The sequence below is a fragment of the Poeciliopsis prolifica genome, unplaced genomic scaffold, assembly GCF_027474105.1.
Source record: "Poeciliopsis prolifica strain line A6 unplaced genomic scaffold, Auburn_PproV2 SCAFFOLD002, whole genome shotgun sequence".
Classification (NCBI taxonomy): domain Eukaryota; kingdom Metazoa; phylum Chordata; class Actinopteri; order Cyprinodontiformes; family Poeciliidae; genus Poeciliopsis; species Poeciliopsis prolifica.
The window spans coordinates 23,266,802-23,287,870 of NW_026562377.1; the positions used below are offsets into that span (position 1 = coordinate 23,266,802).

The 21,069-nt window shown below is 37.3% G+C and overlaps 1 protein-coding gene across 7 annotated transcripts; it reads left to right on the plus strand.

The window, feature by feature from the left end:
• Positions 1-1,075: 1,075 nt before the first annotated feature.
• LOC129370590 (AP-1 complex subunit sigma-2) lies at positions 1,076-19,605 on the plus strand. Of its 7 annotated transcripts, none has more exons than XM_055046684.1 (9): positions 1,076-1,165; positions 1,244-1,329; positions 2,907-3,085; positions 4,732-4,840; positions 5,630-5,767; positions 6,783-6,813; positions 12,795-12,857; positions 14,031-16,403; positions 17,280-19,605. In XM_055046684.1, the coding sequence occupies exons 3-7, from the start codon at positions 2,907-2,909 to the stop codon at positions 12,845-12,847; spliced, it is 510 nt and encodes a 169-aa protein (XP_054902659.1). In that variant the 5' UTR covers positions 1,076-1,165; positions 1,244-1,329; the 3' UTR covers positions 12,848-12,857; positions 14,031-16,403; positions 17,280-19,605. The 7 variants fall into 7 exon arrangements, with proteins under 7 accessions (XP_054902659.1, XP_054902676.1, XP_054902651.1 ...); XM_055046701.1 differs by having other exon boundaries at positions 1,244-1,301; XM_055046676.1 differs by lacking the exon at positions 1,244-1,329 and having other exon boundaries at positions 1,101-1,165.
• Positions 19,606-21,069: the final 1,464 nt, after the last annotated feature.

Below are 21,069 nucleotides of genomic sequence, written 5' to 3' on the forward strand. Positions count from 1 at the left end.
TTTTTTTCTTTCTTTTAACAGGTGTCCACAAAAAGTTGTTCATGCTTTTAAACAAAATGCTTTTTTTATTGTTATTTGTTTTAAAACATCTAAAAAGAAATAAAAAATTACCAAAAAAAATTCTAAATGCATATCCAAAATGACAATCGCAAATTTGTATTCATTTTTTCAGTGCATCATGTAACATTTGTGGCATGTTTTAGCTGAAATGAGAGCCAAAATGGCTCTTTGGAAGGTAAAAGTTGCAGCCCACAGTGCTGTAGACTCATGAGGGATGGGTAAATAAAACCTTCAAGATAACTGTAGGGTGCTTAAATAACAGTTTATAGGTCAATTCAAGTGTAGTTTTTATCTGTAGCACTATGTGTTTTTAATGTTATGAATGTCAAAAAGCGCTATTAATTGTTGATTTTAATTGTTTTTATTCAGGAAAATTCTGTGAACGACTCTATCTGAGATCAAAGGTCACGTTTGTTATTGTGATCCAAGTCTAATTATCAGCACTCAAACGCAGCATTCTTGTACAGGAAAATATTGTAATTTTCAAAGAAATCAGAGAACTTATTGTCCTAATAAGGACATAAACATTAAGGACAATAAGGAGACTTATTGTCCTTATTAGGGCAATAAGTGTCTCTCTTCTGACATCAGTTTTTCATAGCTTTTTTCTGTTCCGCTGATATTTGTCACAGATCATTGTGTTATTGTATAGAAAATAGAATATCTGGGGCAGGTTGGATCTGAGATTCACTCATTCACAGCAGACTTCAAACTGATCTAAATATTGATCGATACAGACCTGATTCTCGTTCATTTTCCTTTAATATATGCTTACTTACAATGTCATTGTCCGTGCCCTACGTTAAATAAACATTACTTTCTTTAAAACTTTAAGAAAATCACGGTATCCCGGGGGCTTCGGTCTGAAATGCGACGCTTTTAAGCGCAAAGTCGTGATTTGATGGCTGTCAGAAGCATCCAATAAGGTTTAGAGTGCCGAATTAAAGCACTTAGAAGGCGGGCACTGTCGACGCGTATTGGCCAATCACAGCCGTGGCCAGCTTTGTCTGTAGCCAATCGAAGGCGAGGCTTCACCTGCCTATGTTATACGGTGGAAGTGAGGCTGCTCGTATCTTCAGACGGAAATACAGTGCAGTTATTCATGGTGAGTAGCTTTAAAGCTGTGCTGCTGGAACGTGAAATTAAAAAGGCTTGAAATTATGGGTGGAATGTCGTGTTTTAGACGGCGTGGCTGACGTGAAAACTTGCTAGTGCAAACCGGAGAATAACGGCGTTAAAAGGTACTTCCGCTCCGCTGTGTTCATAACGGTAAGATGACGTCTGACCAACTGGTGCTAATTAACCCAATAGTTTGGCAGCTGGAAGGACTTTGACGTGGAAACACCGTGAACGCGTCATGCTCATTTTAGGAGGCTATTGTCTTAGCTTTCAGGTAAAAATTAAATCGATACTAAAATAGAGCTCTGTGAAAACAGTATATATAAACATTAACCTTGTGAGACAGTTTATTTTATTTTATTTCACTTTTTATAGCAGGTTACTCTTTTGTACAAGGAAAAAAATTTTTTTTTGAATTAATTAATTCATTTAGGTCACATTAGTTATTGATATTTCTGCTCCTCCTGGTAGCTGTAGTTGCCTCCAGAGACGTCACTACAGTTGAAAGACACCGGTGGCTTTGCCCCCAATGTTGAGGTTATTTTTCATTTTACACATTTTCCATGTTTTTTTTTTCTTCTTTTTTTTTTCCTCTCTCAACTTTAAGATTTTGTTTCCAGACAAAGGTACAATTAGTAAAGACATAAGGCAATTTGCAAATGGTTCATTAATCGACAAATACCACAATAAATAAATAAATAAATAAAAGAAAATCAGGTACAGTTGGGGAAACAAAGCCATTGACATGCGTCAGTCTAGAGAGGGTCCATTGTCTACAATTGTAGAGAACATGGGAGAATGTTGAACTTTCCCAGGAGGGGTTTACCCAAATTACTCCAGGAGTTTGTTAAAAAATAAAAATAAAAAGATTCCCAAATGCTTGATGGGAGTTATTGCCAAGGGGCAATTAGTGATTAGTTTTGCAAAAGTGCTTGCAATTAGATAGCAGGTGAGTGGTAATTATGTTTTTATATAGTTTTGTTTTTCTATCAGAAAGTGAAAATATAGTTTGAAAAACCCATTTTGTATATTTAAGCAGATCATTTTTTGTCTGATATTAGAACTCCTCTCTCATCTTAAATGTGACACAAAAGCAAAAAAAAAAAAGACATTTCTAAAGAGGGAAATACTTTTTCACAACTCCATTATGAAGAAATTTTAATATATTTATATTTATTTTCATATTTAAACAAATAAGGAAAAATGTGTTCTCGATTCGTTACACACTGATGTATTATTTTTCTAGATGTTTTTTGTTTTTTTTGCTCACAGCTCAGACGTCCTCCCCACAATTAATTTAGGTTAATAGAAAATAAGAATACATGAGATCAATAAAATTATGTTTAATACAGAAATGCTATGCTTGATTGAAAATACTTTTTTTTAAAAAAAATATCAGTTTTAAAAATGACTTGCTCATTTTTAGGACTTAATTCAATCTAGTATTATTTTATATTAATCCATAGTCTGTATGTAATTTTTAGTGAAATGTAGAGTTATGGCATTAGCTTAAACACTACATCCATGTCGACGTTCTTAATTTGGCGTAACTTGTCAGAACCGGAATGGCTTCATGTTCTCCTTCACATAAAGAGAATTGGCTCTTTGTTTCTTTTTTATCTTTTTATACGTTGATTGTCGTATTGTGCGAGTGTCTCTCCTTGCCGCCCACTCCTTCCTCTCATCTTTTCATTCACATCTCTTGTTTTGTCATCCCTTCGTTTCAGATGCAGTTCATGCTTCTGTTCAGTCGTCAAGGCAAGCTCCGGCTGCAGAAATGGTACGTGCCTCTGTCTGACAAAGAGAAAAAGAAGATCACCAGAGAGCTGGTGCAGACCGTCCTGGCCCGGAAGCCTAAAATGTGCAGCTTTCTGGAGTGGAGGGATCTAAAGATTGTTTATAAGAGGTGGGTGGTGATTGGGCTTCTCCAAGAACCTGATCTTATCTGAACCTTCTTTGACTAATTGGTCAGGTGGATCAGGAACGGCTGTCAGCAATGAGATAAAACCATCATGAATAGACAGCAAGTAGGAGGAGTATCAATTTTCCCCGCATTATATCCTGTTGCTGTGCCAACGGGCAAGCAGGCAGACTACTGGCGAGGCTGGGTGGCCCAGCCTGAACAGATTAACATGGAACTGAAGGTGCCTATGGAGGCAGGTTTATTTACAAGCTGTAGTTGAGTAATGAAAAGGGTTTTTGTCACTGCTGGTTTTGTTCTGGACTGCCCACTTTCCTTAATGAAATAGCTCAAACTCAGTCAGACTGGATGGAGTGTGTCTATGAACACCAGTTTTTAAATCTCGCCTCAGATTCTCGATTTAAGTTTGATTCCTGAAAACGCACAGAGTGAATTGAAAGGGAAAAGTGGGTTTTGATCGCTTGAGTAATGTTCAACCTGCGCTGAAAGGCCAAGAGGTACGAAACATGTTAGCTGTATTTTTATATTTACATATATGTATTATAAATTAGTTCAGTACTTTCACTGAAGTGGATTTGAAATATGACAAAACTAATTTCCAAGTGACTTTTCAGGCAAATATAGGAGCTTGTTTTAACTAAATAATCCCTTGACGTTGATTAAAGAAGTACTAGGACTACTGGCAGACAAATTTTCCACGTTGTAATGTTAGGCAAGTATTGACTTTAAACAAGTAAGTTAGTTTTGTTTTATTTCAGGCATACTAAGATGTTTGCACTAGAAACTACACAAAACACTTGGTAATATTTTGTGTTTTTGCAGTGACATGTCTCCTTTCATAATGTCTGTCTGGATTTATACTGAGATTACATTACACACAGCTGGACTATGTTTAGCAATTAGCTCCTTCAGGGAATCAGCAGCAGGATCAGAAGTATATTGTTACTAAAGCTAAACGTTTAAAGTCATAAATCCTTATAAGAATTTTTTTAATGAAGGAAAGCATCCTAGTTATAATACATGATGACTTGCAAAAGAGAAAAGTAATGAAGTTGAATCAGTAACAGGAAACGGATCATAGTACAAGCAAGAAACTGCCTTTTTGTTTCCGTAAAGCAACTCTGCAGACCATCATCCCTCGCCACCTCCCTCTCGCCCCGCCCTGAGGCTGGAGGGGACCAGCTGACCAGCTTCTTTATTAGCCAATCATCACATGCTTAAAGAGAGTCTCTGGGATTATCGGGGATAAAGAACTGTGGCAGGGGCTTAACTGATTCAGCATCCTCCTCTGGCTTCTGGTGTTTTAATGAACACACTGCGCACCGTGAGCAGCCATTTTTAATAATGGCCGAGAACTCCTCTTTCAACAGCATTTAAGTGCAAAGGGACGCTGTACTGTATATCACTTCTATGTAATGTGTAAAGTCATCTCTTCCTACCAGGTGCTGCACCATGTCCAGAACATATTTAAAGTTGCTGAAAATTATGACATGATCATTTGCAATACCCTTTACGATTGTACTGATGTTGTAATGGTGAATGTGATTCTAAATATTGTGTTTTTCTGTTGGTGTTTTTCTTTAAGGGAAAAGATGTTTATTTGAGCGCTTTGTGTTCTTGCTATGTTGTAGATATGCCAGCCTGTATTTCTGCTGTGCCATAGAGGACCAGGACAATGAGCTCATCACTCTGGAAATCATCCACAGATACGTGGAGCTGCTGGATAAATACTTTGGGAGTGTGCGTTTGGATCTCTTGCTCAGGTTCCAGACCTGAGTTCAGTTGGCCCCCCACCTTCTTCGAATCAGACAATCGTATTCGAGTTAATTGACACCCATTTTGTCTGATTTGAAGAAGGTGGGGGGCCAACTTCACTCAGGTAGTTTCCAGACATGTTGTGTTATATTGTAAATTTTTTTGTTATTTCTAACAAAAAGTGCACCATGATATCTGGGAAAGAGACACATTTTAATGTGTTTTGGCCTTTCAGCCACACAAAAACTCTGTATAATGTCATTAAAAATGATTACTTATAAAAGTTCCAACCAAAGTGGGGATTTGAGAAAACTTGGGTTTGTGTGTGTACGTGGGAAAATGGAGATTTTGTGGTCCTGCGCATTGCAGTCTGTGACAAACAAAGTACCAATATATCATCCACATACTTGTTTGACACAATTCCCATCGACATCGTCTTTGGTTTCATTTGCTTCGTTTTGAAGCAATCTTATTGGCTAAGAGGTTTTAGCTGTGCTCTACACTGCCCCATATTGGTTTGGCATGTTAAAACAAAGTTCATAAACCCTCTCATTTGTGCAAGTTCATGTGGACAAAATCTTTTTTTGTACAATCTTGTTGTACACATGCAACAAGATTGCATGTGTACAATCTTGTTTTTAAATGATGTGATGAAGATATTTGTTTTTATAAAGGCCCAGCTATAAGTGTGCAAGGCCTGAGGCTGCCACTCGTTGAGCTTAGCAATCACCACACATGAATATAAACGTGTACTGTGTACATTTACTTTTTCAGGTTTGTGAGCTTGACATTATTTTCAACTTTGAGAAGGCCTACTTCATTCTGGATGAGTTTTTGCTGGGCGGTGAGGCTCAGGAAACGTCCAAGAAGAACGTTCTGAAGGCCATCGAGCAGGCGGACCTGCTGCAGGAGGTAAGACCAGCACTCACTGGTAAAGCAGTAATTATTATAATAATTTAACATTTTAGCTCATTTCCATTCTTTTCTTCTTTCTTTTTTTTTTACATCAATGACAAATAAAATGCATCTTTTATATTGTATCATTGCTGCATTTTAATAATGGTTAAATTAGTGAGAATTTTGGTTACTAATGAGGATAATAATAGGTCTTGTTCCTAAATAACAATAAACTCCCTTTGTAGTTTTTACTTTTTCATTAGATTTGAAAATACATTTTAAATGTTTGTCAATTGAATAAAATGAACAAGCTTTCAAAACGATGACTAATGCCTAGTAAACAGATGCAAGTGATACAGGTCACTAACTCACTGAGAAAGCCTGTAAATGTTGGTGAATGGGAGTCGGTGTGCATATATTGTTTTCTTATTATAATCACTTATTCTGTCCAGAAAACCTGACTTGGTGTCAGGATTGAAAATTCACAGTCCTACATGACATCAGACAGGATTTTGTCCTAAAACCAGTGCAGTTGGAGCTGTGTGTGTTGAGGCACATTACTTTTTTCGTTAGTTTTGTTGTTGAGAAGCCATGTAGTTTTGACCCGACTATCTGGAACTGCTTTGCCACCACTTTGTCTGCAGGATATCAGTTTTTAAGATGTTAGAAGAAGTCAAAAATACGGCAATGTATATACATCATCCAACAAAAACAATACATTTCGGGCTTTGACTTTTTTCAAAATCTAAAGAGCTTTGTACCTGGTCGGTGAGTGCAAAGGCATAGAAATACCCCACATTTATAACAAAACAAATATATCTGGTAGTGTAAATGCACCAGCACATATCTGCTGTAACTCTTGGTTAATTTTTTTCTGGTTCTTAAATATTACCTCATTTTATTTTTTGTATTTTGTCTCGTCATGCTCTTCAGTGTGCTTTATGTTTCTTCCATTTGGGTCGCTTAATCTTGATTGAAACTGACATGTTTCTCTCTGTGCTTGTGTATTCTTTGCTGTTGTGATTTGCAGAATATAGACTTTCAGATGCGTCTGTTTGCAGGTACAGTTTGTTAAACTCAATGTAGGCCTTCCTGTAGTATTAGATCAGTAGCCCTAGATAGACTATAGCCATCAGAATTAACACACCAGCAATGGTCAAATTTGACATCTGGATTATGACATGAAAATGAGAGTTTCTGGTGTGTTATCTGCTTCATACTGACCTTATAGCAAAGCTTTTGTCTTATGGAGTCACAGTTATCGAAGGGCAAATATCATCATAGCTTGAAGCCAAAAAACCTAAAAATCTTCTAAATATGAAACATAAAGTTGGTCTTTCTGTAACTATTTTACAGCAGTAATGTTGATTTAGCACTAGCTTGAGATTTTATTGCACCAAAACATATTTTGGTTGATATTACACAGTTAATAATCAAGTTGAGTGAAATGATAGTGTGTCCTTGGAATAACTTTTTTCCAGATGCATTACTGTAGTGCAGCAAAGCCCTGGCAAGAAAGGCATAGGCTGAAAAAAGTGACACTTTCAGCTGCTTCCATTTTACACATTAACAACATAACTTTGGTAATAGAGCTATCATGGTATCGCAGCAGTTTTTTTTTTTTTTTTTAGAGAAATCACCAAATGAATAAATAAACTTGTGCTTGAACAGGTGGTTTTGGGTCAGGGTACGTTATAATGACCAGTGTTCACACCTAAAGTCATCACTCTTTACAATTTAGTTTTTTTGATGAAGTTCCTGTCTGCCTTTAGCTTGAGTGCCTTTAAAATATATATATGTATACAGTTCTCCCTAAATACAAGTGAAAAAAAATGCAAACATGATGATATATGCCCTTTAAATGTTAACTCTGTAGCATGATGAAGCGTTTGTTCACATGTTCAAAGGGCATCAGTAACTACTATGGATGTTAACTATGGTTAACATCCATAGTAGTTCTGGGATCAAGGCTTCACATATTACTACAAGAAAACTCATTAAGTGGAGATTCTCAGGCATCCAAGTTATGTTCGACCCGCTCGCTTACCACAAAACAATCCAACTTCACTATGATAAGGGACATGCATAGTTGGCACAAATATTGAGAAGATTTGTGTTTTCCTTGTAAATGATGCCTCATTCGTAAGCTAGGTTCATTTGTGGGTTAAGTAAAGTACATGGGTTGCGCCCAAATAAATTTGCTTAATCCTTTCCGCCTATCCCAAACACCATATTCTGCTTTTTGACTCTTGTTTGTTGTTGTTTATGGGACTCGATGATTGAAGTTTGGAGAAATGAGACATATTCGACAGCTTATTGAGGTGTGTGAGAACTATATACAACCACTACAGCATGACACCTTTTTCTCATGCTGGAACCAGCTTGGTCACAGACTGCTGTGGTACAGAATGTGATTCTTCAACCAGGATTTATGGGAAACAACCAGCTTGGTTGTGCACATCAATTTGAGATGAACAGATGTTCAGTGTGGATCAGGCCAGAACAAAACTGTATCCAAAGTGTTTCTTCTTCTCCATTCCCAAATCCTAGATGTAGTGTTGCAGGGATGGTACTAAATAGACAGTAAGTTGTGGATATTAATGGATTTATTATTTAAGTCGGACAGAGAAAAGATGGAGTTGAAGCAGAGGGAAGGGAGTGAGACAACCGTAGAAACGCTCATGGTTTCGCAAAAGAAGACAAAGTCACACTTTACGATTTGCCAAGAAAATATCACACACTACTTGATATTTGTCGCAGGTCGTCGTTGGTCATAGAAGCTCCTAATCAGTTCTCAACCTATCTGTAACACCAAATGTCCACAGACCACCGATTCAAGCTCATAATCAGAGGGTTTCTTTTGCGACAAGAGATTTTGGCTAAGATGTCTGATAATCGCGCAACATAGACCCTGCTTAACAGTGAAGAAAATGGAATTGCTAATGGTTGCAGTATTTCATGTCCATATCACTCTGCACAAAGATTGCCTCCAGTGATGACAAGCCTGTTTTTTTCCTGTGAGAGAAATGCTGCCTCATAACATCACACTGCCTCCACCAATAAGCTGTTTGGCATGGTCTAGGTCGATTTGACAAGCTTTTCATGAGCCTAACCCATATAATCAACTCAGCTGCACAAATGCACTTTGCATACAAATTGTGGCACCATTTAGGGTGAAATATCCAACGGTTTAAGATTTATTACCAAGAAGCATTGCTACAACAAAGAAATTGTTGATAAAACCCAGTTCAGAATGAATGTAAGCAGTTAGGCAGCAGCCTGATGGGTTTGTTGTATTTCTTTCCTCAACATTTGGTGGGATAGCGCTCCAAAAGGCCCCAGCTAATGAGTTCTTGGAAGGGAAATCAGGTCACTGCTGACGAGCCCATTAACATCCACCAGAGAAAAGTAGTGTTATTCAGAGAGAACACAGAGTCACTCTTTTCTATACATGGTGACAAAATCCTCCACAGGTTTGTAGGATTTTGAACCCCACCATATGTTACTGGCTTAAAATGTACCAATAATACACAAACATCCTCCTGGTGGACAGCGCATGAATTAAAGATCATTTAACTTGAACCAATTCTATCTTATTGTGAAAGTATTGTACATTAAAGTATAAAAACTGGGAGCATCAAGAAGTCTCCAGTTTTACAAATTGGACCAAATTCAATTATGAATTTGGGCAAAACTGAAGTGAAATGGTTAGGTAATATATTCATAAATCCACTGTCAGGAAATGTAAATGAGTCCTGTTGTAATTATCTGTGTGAGGCAGTCGCTGCCAGGCAAGTCCAAAATGCCAGAGGACACAATGGTGAAGCCGTCTGTGTATTTGCAGACAGCCGGGCTGTCTGTGCACAGACTGTCCTCTGTCCTTAGAGGGTTGTGGTAAGTTCTTTCTCAGCTCTTTCCCTTTTACTGTGTACTATAGATCAGTGGGATGGTGTCTGATATTAGAAGAAGTCGAGTGAAAACAAGATGTTCACTTTAATCACCCGGAGAGGAGCAGGAAAATAATTGATCGGCTCAATTCTGTATTTATAGAGCCAGAGTGAAGACTGGGGAAGTTTGCCAAATGAGGAGATCTTGTAAAGGCCTTTCCGTGCCTCCACCCATTTAATTGGTAACTAGACTGATGAAGTCAGTCAGTCAGCATGGGTTTTTGCAGCTCTGCGTGCCATGAACTTCTGATTGCATGCGTTTCTGTCAGTCTGACTGTCTCTTAACTCTGAGCAAAACATACATCAGCACTAAAAGCGCTTTAGCTGGCATGAACAAAGCTATACATTTTTCCATACACACACGCAGCCCTACTAACAGAGATTAAAATATAATCCAACGCTTTTTGGCTAAAGATAAGCTTTTTGTAGTTTACTTTTGAAGAAGAGTTGAAAATTGGATAAATTGGAACGTTAAATTATATAAATGTTGACTTTGGTTTTTGAATGTGGAGCTGTGGAGACCAGGGTTGATGTTTATTCTGACGGCAACAAATAAAATTGGTTGGCTTTCTGATTATTGAACATGGAACTAATGTTGAAACTACTTATATTTATGACATCTTATGTTTTGGTCCCAGATTTACTATTTTACTTTCGATCCTCAAAATCCGTAACATCAAATTATAGAATTTAAAAGAAATGGGCGTGTTCATTTTCTTTCCACTACACATTCACATTTCCTGCCTACATTTCAAGCGTCTCTGATGCCCAGGTTTAAGCTTTCTGGACCAGTACATTTAAAAACATACTTCGTCTTTTTGTTTTGCAGCCACTGATTTTTTTATTTTATTTTATTTTTTTAGAAATCATGAAAATGAGTAAATAATGAACTTATGTGCATTCAAGCTGCTTGACAGGCAATGACATTGGCCTCGGCATAGTAATTTCTGGCAGCAGAGCCTAGAATATCACCTTACTGGTAAGAAGCTGGTCGTGTGCGGCTGAGCAATACCAGCTAGAAATAGTGGACTCTTAACATCACAAAACTTGAACTGACCCTGATCATGCTCGACTAGATCTTTACCCTTGCAAAGCTGGTCAAGGGGTCATTGAAGTTTGTCCAGTTCAAACATGTTTTGTGGATTTAGAAGACTTAGGACTTTGTCCCCCAGTAGCATCTTGATGGAAGGTGTTATAGGACTGTAGGATACTGGGAGGGGCTTAAAGGTTTAAGGACCTTGGCATGAAGTTAAGCTGGTCTTAATGCATGTTGGGCTCCACCTTGTCCCCGCTGCTGGCTGTGGCATTCGTGGGCCAGAATCAAGGTACACAGGTGGAAAGGACTGTGTCTGGTTTGGAAACGTCAGATTCTCGTCATTGCTTTTTCCAAACAATATGATTTTTGTTGGTCTCTTAAGAGCCAAACTTTCAGAGTGCATGAGAAAAATTCACAGTGAAGCTGCCAAATGAGAGTTGATTCCTCGTGGCTTATGTCTGAGGCCGTGGATGTCGAAATGAACAAGGGGAATGGCCTGGGGGTCAGTATCTACACCAAAACAGAAAAGTTTAGGTGTCTTGTCCATTGATTATGGTGGGATGGTTCCAAAGATGAATTGAAGGGTTGTCTAGAGGCACTTCTGCTGTAATTGCAATAAAAGAGCAGAGCTAAAAAGTAAAGCTCTCAATTTGCAGGACTCTATCGTCCAACCTCTAAGTATGGTCCTGAGATATGGATCATGGCACAAAGAACAGGTGCAGTTTCCTTCATACAGATACTGAGAGGGACTCAGGTCAGAGCTGCTGTCCACCACACTCAAAGGAATCCTTTGATATAATTAACTGATCAAGATACCCAATGAGGACCTTGTACGTCTAACTGGGTAGGACCCAGTGCTTACTAAAGAGTCCATGTATCGCTGATAGCCTGGGAATGTCTTAAGATGTTTAAGATCCAGTCTTCAACTTGTTAAACCCACAACCCAATCTCAGATAAGTGTACGAATTGACAAATGAACCACATCTTCAGAAGTCATCAGGAAGAAGTTTGACTTTTGATAATGTCTGCGGCTACATAATCATTCCTTCATTTCTAAAAGATGCTTCTTGCCGAAAGTCAATTGGGGAAGTTTTGGTTTTTCTTTAAGACAGAGAGAAGAGAATAAAACTATCCAGACGACATTTGTTATTTTTCTAACAGAGTAGATTTTTTTGAATGCAGGTCTTTTACTTGTGATTTCAGTCTGGAAGTCTAGAGTTATATCTGCTGCCCAATATCTGCTCATAACCCTGAAATCCTTGAATTAGAACATTGTTACCAATCTTATCCTGCACCATTGAGCTCTTCACTGAGTTAAACATTATATAAAACTTGAAAACGACAAGAAAACATCTATAATGCAATAAAGAACCAAGCTCATTTATCTATAAATTGTTTTTATTGTGTCGCCTCCTCTTGTCATGGTTGTTTTGTTATGAAAGCAGCAGTCAGACCACATTAAAAGAAGACCTCCTGTGGTGAAGTTACTGCAAGTTATACAAGAGGAAAACAATTTAACCAGCAATCTGCTTGACAGCACAGAGTAGTAATCAGGGTTCGCAGCTGGAGTTTTTAAAGCACTACTGTTGCAATGAAGTTGTACAAGACAAAAAAAACTGAAGAGAAATCAGAATATAAGCCCTGCATGGCTAAAACAGTGCAGGGGCAGTTGGGGCTTATTTTGGACCTGTTGCCTTGTGTTTCTAGGCATTAGTAAGGACATAGCCCAGTAATTAGAAAACATACCACAGCGGATTTGGTGGAAGCTATTTTGATAGGGCTGTAATTAAATTTTTCTCAAGACCAGACCCTTCCTTTTCTGCCAGCGGGTCGATATTCTTTAGGATTAGTGAAGCCTCAGAGCACTGTGAGCAGTTCAGACACCTGAGATGGATTGAGAGGAGATGAACGGGCGTAGATGTTGAAGTGGTCCATGTTTGATCCCTGTTTTTTTTGTTTGTTTGTTTGTTTCTTGAGCACCTCCTCTAGACGAGTTGTAGAGTAGGTTGGTAGATTTGATCAAACACTCTTTGTCCTTATGGAAATATTTGCCTCACAGGTGTGATGGTCCCAAATATGGCATCAGAAGCCTCTGGTCTTTTCCAAAATTAGGCCAGCTAAGGTGAATACTTTGTGTCTGTGGGTTTAGGCTGTCTGTACCACTAGAGTCTGTAGGTTTTTTTTGTTTTTGTATGTCTTTGTTCACAGTTTAATAATCTGTCTGTAGCTCAGTTCTAGTGCCTTCCCTAGTTTCCTGGTAGTGGTGTCTTCACTGTTGACCGTGTACAGTTTGTTGTGAGCAAAAATCTGTCTTTCTGTTAATTTTTTGTGAACGTTGGCGTCATCACTGCCACTTTCCACTACTCAACTTAATATACGAACACATTTGGGTTACCTTTGCACAACGGACTCACTCACTGACGGAGTTAAAGAATTGCAAACTATAAGATGTTCATAATGTCTGATTTCATGCCAATGACTTCCATTACAAAAGTATTACGTTATTAACTTTTTCCCTTTTTGTCAGATTACAGCCACAAGCCTCGAAGTAATTAATCTGGACTACTGTAGAAATATACTGTAGGACAATTGTTGAGTTGAGTCTTGTACAAAGTGATTTTTTCCTCTTATATTTTGTTTATTGTAGAGTCAGTTATTGCATACTATTGAATGTGTCTGTAAAGAGTATTCACGCACCCTAGACGTTTTACCCTTTACATTTTTTGTAGATAAATCAATCATGGTCAACAAAATTTGGCTTTTTTTTTTTTGCAAACACAAAAATTGTGAAATTGATTTCTACCAAATGATAAAAAGGTTCACATAAAATAAGTACATAAATATTAATTCCTTCTAAAAGTGACTGACCCAATTGAACAAAGGTCTTGCCAATTGATATTAGTAGGATTACACTGAGCGGAATGGAGAGCAGTGTAAAGACAAGGGTCAGAGTTCAACAGAAACAGACGGGTTAAGATTAAGACTGTTTTTTTTTTTCGTTTTTACTCTAAATTATAATTCATCACTACTTCCTCGCAGGCTATTACATTGAATCCCATTAAAATACATTAAAGATGGTGGTTGTAACATGACAAACACTTTAATGACGTAGACAAGAATATTGTGTGACTCTCTTTGTCTAAACGGATAATTTAATACAAAGGAAAGAATGAAGTCGTTGAATGCTGCATTTTGCCTGCTGCTCCGTGTCCTGCATGTCCTGCTGCTGAGGACCAGAGTGTGAACGCGGTGGAGGCTGTTGCCACTGAGTGTTGTCTTGTTTTCTCTCCCTTAGCCCCGTCATGAGTACTTTAATGTGCCTGTGTACTGATTGGCTACCATCTGCTGCTGCTGCCGCTGCTGTCCGCCCTGCATGCTGCGCTTCTCAGTGCCTGGCACCTTTCTTTCTGGCCTCTGAGCACCTGACATTATGTTCGGGGGTGTATCGTCGGCCCCACTTTTAATTCCACCTGAAACATGACAGCCGGCCTAAAGTGTTGTCCAGGAAGTAAACCAATACTAAAGTTCAGTGGTGGATTTTTTAAAATTATTTTTAAAAACTGCTCCTCTGGAACAAGAAAACGTCACTTTTAAATCGAGCTAATATATTCATGTAGCCATTATAATTGTTTATTTGATGCATTATTGCATGTCTGTCAACGGTCTGCTAAATTTTGTATCATTTTTTTTCTTTCTATATGTGGCATATTTGTGTATTTTCTTGCTGTAAAGAACAAAGTTTCCATCTTGTGTCCTCATGATCCATTGTGTTTCTTTTTATGAAGCTCAATTTCCTCTTATTAGACATTCTTGCTCCGTCTTTTTCTTTTTGAGAAGCTCTGACTGAAAATTTAAGTGAAATTCCTGGTTAATTGACTGTCGACATTCTTGGAACAAGAAGACGGGTTTCAAACTCATTGGTTTTTGGTTAAATAGGAGAATAGCTTGTTCTGCCCGCCTGCGCAGCTCCCCGTCACTCTGTGGGGAAACACTGCCCCCTGGTGGAGATTCGGCGGCACAGCCATGCAGGCAGTTTCACTCTGGTCTTTGTTCGGACCGGAGTGTTTGCACTTATAGAAAAAATATTTTAAAAATTAATAGATAACACCTCTCTGTGTATAGTCACGCTAACTCTGAAGCTACTTAAACACAGACTGGGGGTTAGTGTTAGTTATTTTACTCACATATGGAGTGTTTTTTATTTATATTTTTTTCTTGGTGTTTTTGTCAGATTTTAATTCATGTTAAAATCCGTATGAATCTTTCTGTCATGCCACGATGACTAGAAGTTGTGCAACATTGAAATAAGTCTGAGACAATAGCAAAGACTAGCAATAATCTACATTTTGTTTGACATTACTCTATTTTCTTATTTTAAAATAAAATTTTAAAACGATGTATTTTAAAAACGTATTAGATATGAATACATGTGTAGTTTCCACTCTCAAGGTAAGTGTTCATAGATGAATTATATTAAAATTGATTTTGCACTAAATACAAATTGTGTGGATAAATCAAGAACCACTTATTCTCAACAAAAATGTGACCCAACAAATATAAAAATCATAATAGGACCACTCTGATGAGTTGAGTGATGGAATAATTGATTTTAAAAACATGTATAATAAATCATACATTTATGACCATCAAGCGAGTTTTTTCTTTTTTCTGTTAATGTTCAATTTAAAATTTCTGTGATGCCACCTTGCTCATTTCTTAAACACTCAGGCAGACGTTTGGAAACATAGTCATGTTTTTTTGTTGAGTGTTGGAAAGAAACTCAGTTGTGCCAAACATTGTGCAAAATATCCATACCACTTAAACTTTTTAAAATATTTTACGAGATTTTTTATTTGTACTTTATGTGAAAGACCAACTTAAACTTTGACTGGTCCATTCCAACAAGAAGATGTTGACTCCATACCCACAGAGCCACATGTATCTCTTTACATCATCCACTGAGGGGCTATGTAATATTTGTATCAAAATAAAACGCATATTGTATGTAACACATACAAAGCAGCATCAGAAAAACACCAGGATTGGCCTTAGGAATACTTTCTGTAAAAATGTAATTATTTTTTTCTCTTTTGGTTGCAAAGTATGCATCTTTTCAAAAAGAATTATTATCAATTGAAAACGTTTGTGTGTTTTTGTGCAAAAATAGTTTAATAACTTTATGTTAAAACCTAAAAAAATAAAAGTGCCTTTCTTTCATTTAAAAATCAAAAAACTTTTTTTTTTTGATAAGCCAAGCTAAATAAGCTTCTTGGTTTCATGTAGTTTTTAAACAAAGTTTGTTCAGCTGGACCAAAGTCCAAATCGTCTGTCTGGGCTGTAACGTTATCTGACGCCTGGTCTGTTGCATAAAATCCAAAATAAAATATACTGAAGTTTATTCTAGACTGATGCAATATGGAAAAGATTTAGGAGACATAAATATATAACATGCTGTAAGAAAATGCATTTAGAAATATTCTTGTGTAACATACGTCTCTGTGGCGTAGTTCCAGAGTTTGAGCTTTCTTCTCTCAAACTATCATTTTTACAGATGTATCCCAGTTGAAATGTCAGATCCTCTTTCTGTGTGAAGTCAATTTTCCGTCTCACTGCTCTGATGAAATTCCTCTCTTTACCTTTATGCTGAACGCTGGCTTAGGACGCCAAAGTAAGTGTCTCTCCTTCTCTTTCTTTAACAAACTGATCCGTATGAGCGCGTGCAGAGTCAGAGCAACCTCCGATGTCAACATTTAAAATCACGAACAATTGAGAATAAAAAGAAAAAGGTGGGCCCAAATTTAGGAAACGTTTTACTGATCTACTTCTACGCATAATGACACCAAATACAATCTGTAAGATCAGTATCTGTTGCATGTTCTTGGTTTTAGTTATTGCAGAAATGCGGCATGTCGGAAAGCTAAACAGAGAAATTACAACAATATTTCAACATGTAGATTTCTTAAATAAACACTGATTAGAACAATATGACCAGACATGCATGAACTAATGAGAAGTTAATCCAGTCCAAAATGAGGGTGAAATAAAGTAATAAGTTGACTTTTAAATCACAAAAGCAGTCTTAAAGGGGTAGTGTTATATATTTTCCAGGCACACTGTGCCGTTTTTTAGCACAATTAAGCAACAACATTACCTTTAAGTTTAAATATGCTGTATATTTCCAACAGAACTTAAAAAAAGTTACATTTTGCAAATTAACACCATAAAATGAGCCTCTGTTGCTTTAAGAAGCTCTAATTTTTTCTGTCACTCCACTTTCATATGTCGTCACAACGTCACATCATAACATAACGTATACATAATACCGCCCCTTTAACATGGATCAGATTCTTCTGAAACTCCCTCACTTGGTGACGTTTTGGTAGCTGGAAGGATGTGGTGATTTTAGAAGCGCTTCTTATTTGCACAGCAGCAAATTTAACAGATAGGAGACATTTATCATCACATGAGAAACTGTGTAAAAGCTCAAGAGGTCAGAAAGTCTCTCGCAGGGTCTCACTGTTTTCTCACCGCTCTCCCCCTACAGGATGCAGAGACCCCTCGCAGCGTGCTGGAGGAAATTGGACTCACATAAACATTTTCTCTGTCATCATCCTCCTCCTTCTCATCATCATCATCCTCATGCTTTGGGCTCAGATCCCTGTCCTATGCTGGCTACTGTTCTTCATCGACCCGATGACTCTAATTCACCCTCCAGCTAAAGCAATCACATTCTCTAGCAGTTTATGCTTTCTTTTTATTTTTTTCTTCTCAGTGTTTCCAGTGCGCAGTGTGATAATATATGAAAAGAAAACAGCAATTTATTATGCTTTTTATGTTTTGCTCTCAAATAAGGGAATAGATTGTGTCACGTTATATAAAGGGAAGTCTGAAGTATTACGTTAGAACCAAAGAGTAAGGTCTCGTCGTTTGGAGGTTCTCAATAGCCAAACATGTTTTAAACTGAATATGTGTGTGGATTAAAACACACTCACTGTGATCACTCAACAACGCATCGCTGTTCAGTCGGGAACAAACGCTGTAATATCTTTGTTTACAAGCTCACGCTGCTCTGATCGGTCAAACTTTGGCTTTACAAAAATAGCAGATTTACAGTCGAATGCCTTAAACAACTGACTAGTATTTTTTTTACTTTTATTTATTTAATTTTTTTATGGCAACAATGTAGCAGGTAAATTCGCCGGATTGGTTTTACTTGATGTAAAAGTGCAAGAATCAAGCAGACTGTTTTTCATTTCCATGTTTACAACTGTGTGGACTAAAAGTCAGAGACATGCAGCAGCTGTTAACGCCGCCTGAAACAGGAACTATCCATCCATGCGTAGTTTATACCCACTTGTTCTTCTTGGGGCTGGTGTCTAACTTGAGACCCCCGGATTAATTTAGACATCATTTCCTGCCTCCCACCTAACAAAAACATCGACATGTTGCTGAACTAAATGTGGCAGCCAGTTGCCAAAGCTGCTCTAACGTGGTTTTGTAAGACAGATCAGGATGTCATCAAAGACTTTAGTAACTCAATTCAAAAGTGAAGCTTGTGATTTATGTAGGTTCTTTAGACACTTAGCGACATTTAGTTTTGACAGTGACAACTAAACGCTAACAAAAACGCCAAACTGAAGCAAATCTTCATTATTTCAATGAATTGAAAGACAAAAATATGGTTGAGAAAGGCAAACAAGCAGCTGAGTGAAGTTGTTCCCCCCTCCACCTTCAAATTAAACAAACGTTTGTGCAGAAACAAATTTTTGTTTGTGCGACGACCGTTTTGAAGACATTGATAAATGTTTCTAGAGGTCATGGAAGGTCAAACAGATCGCCACTTTCCCACTCCCCCTCAACATTTACCAAATCAAACAAAAATAACTTTTGAGTAATATACGCAAAACAAACTTTTTTTATTTCTAATTCTGCAGCATTCTAAAACATTTTGGACAATTTGAGGGAACAGTTTGTGGATGGTCATCTGATGTTCAAATGTGCCTGCAAAATACGGCATAATCAAAGTCCACAAACACACGGAGGACTGAGTTTGTTGAGGGAAAGCTCGACTGGTCTGCTCAGAGCCTCAACCTCAAACTGGATGGACACTTTTCTGATCCATCAGAACAGAGTCCGTGAGTCAGGCCTTTTTGCCCAACATCAGTGTCCGACCTCACAAATAAGACCATTGGGGAAATAGTGAATTCCTCCTGAACTCAAAGCTCTCCTACAAATATTCACAGGTGGTACAGCTTCTATCATGTCTGATGCCGAACGAGTGGATACTTTTGGCAGTTTAATGAAATATTTTTCACTTCTGAACTGAATTACTGAAATTATGATGTCAGAGATGTTCCTGTTTGCTAAGTTGCACCTGTAAGCAGCAGCGTCCAAAAAAGCAGAATTGTTTACTGCCCGTACTTTCTAAACGAAGAGAAGTCTCACCGTAGGACTAAACGATGACGCACTGTGGAGCATGTAAACTACCTACTGACTGTGATCATAAAAATAATTAAAAAAAAAAAAACCTTCAGTGGTGAAACTTTCTGTTTATAAGAAGCAATAGAAACATAAACCTTTGGTGTTTTTATGCATTGAAACAGTCATTTTTAACCGTTTGATCTGAAAAGAAAAAGAAGCTGCACACATAAAATGCCTTGGACGCAGGACTGTACAAATTCCTTGTTGTAAATGTGCATTCTTGAGTGTGTCTTATTGTGATTTACATGCTGATAAAGTCCAAATTGTGCTGTTTACATCTTTTCTATACCTCCTGATGAGCGGTTTCTTGTCTAAAGAGTTTGTGTGACATAGAATCTGTGGCACTTTGTGTTGTGTTTACAGTGAAATAAAAGCTGTTCATTACCAGAGTCGTGTTTATTGTGTGTGAATCGACTTGAAGCTGCTTTCGTGTTGTGAGGGAGAACGATGCCGCCCTGAACAAGTTTACACTTGATCATCTTTATTTTTCTTTTTTGAATTGATGACTTATAGGAGTGATAAAAAAAATAAGAAAAGAAAATGTAATTTAAGGAGTTGATGGAATTTTATTTTATTTTTTGTACAAAATTCATCAAATGGATTGTTCTACTGGTTATTCCGTCAGTCGGGTAAAAATAAATTAGTGCAGTCTGCAGATTTTTCATTGAACATTTCATTTTGATATTTGGAGAATATCTAGAAAAAAAAACAACTACGTTCAATCAATCAATCAAATTTTATTTGTATAGCACATTTCAGCTACAAGGCATTTCAAAGTGCTTTACATCATAAACACAAAAATACCAAGTTTTTTTTTTTTTTCCCTTTTTCCTTTTTTTTCCCTTTCTTTTTCCCCCCTTTTCCTCCCTCTTTTTTCCCTTTCTTCCCCCTTCCCTTTGACACGGAATTTAAGCGCCTGTTACCGCCGGACTCCGCCGTCCGTTTAACCACGGGTATTCGCCGGGCCCCGTTGCCCACAACAGGAAAAAAAAATAAAAATTACATACATATCCACAAAATCAAATTCATACATATAGGCATCAACTGGGCCTTTAAACCTTTGGTACTTTAGTCAAGATATTATTTGACAAGGACTCCAACCTAGAATTTATGGTACTTTAGTCAAAATACTATTTGACAAGGACTCCAACCTAGAATTTATGGTACTTTAGTCAAGATATTATTTGACAAGGACTCCAACCTAGAATTTATGATACTTTAGTCAAGATATTATTTGACAAGGACTCCAACCTAGAATTTATGGTACTTTAGTCGAAATACTATTTGACAAGGACTCCAACCTAGAATTTATGGTACTTTAGTCAAGATATTATTTGACAAGGACTCCAACCTAGAATTTATGGTACTTTAGTCGAAATACTATTTGACAAGGACTCCAACCTAGAATTTATGGTACTTTAGTCAAGATATTATTTGACAAGGACTCCAACCTAGAATTTATGGTACTTTAGTCAAGATATTATTTGACAAGGACTCCAACCTAGAATTTATGGTACTTTAGTCAAATAGTATTTGACAAGGACTCCAACCTAGAATTTATGGTACTTTAGTCAAAATACTATTTGACAAGGACTCCAACCTAGAATTTATGGTACTTTAGTCAAGATATTATTTGACAAGGACTCCAACCTAGAATTTATGGTACTTTAGTCAAGATATTATTTGACAAGGACTCCAACCTAGAATTTATGGTACTTTAGTCAAAATACTATTTGACAAGGACTCCAACCTAGAATTTATGGTACTTTAGTCAAAATACTATTTGACAAGGACTCCAACCTAGAATTTATGGTACTTTAGTCAAAATACTATTTGACAAGGACTCCAACCTA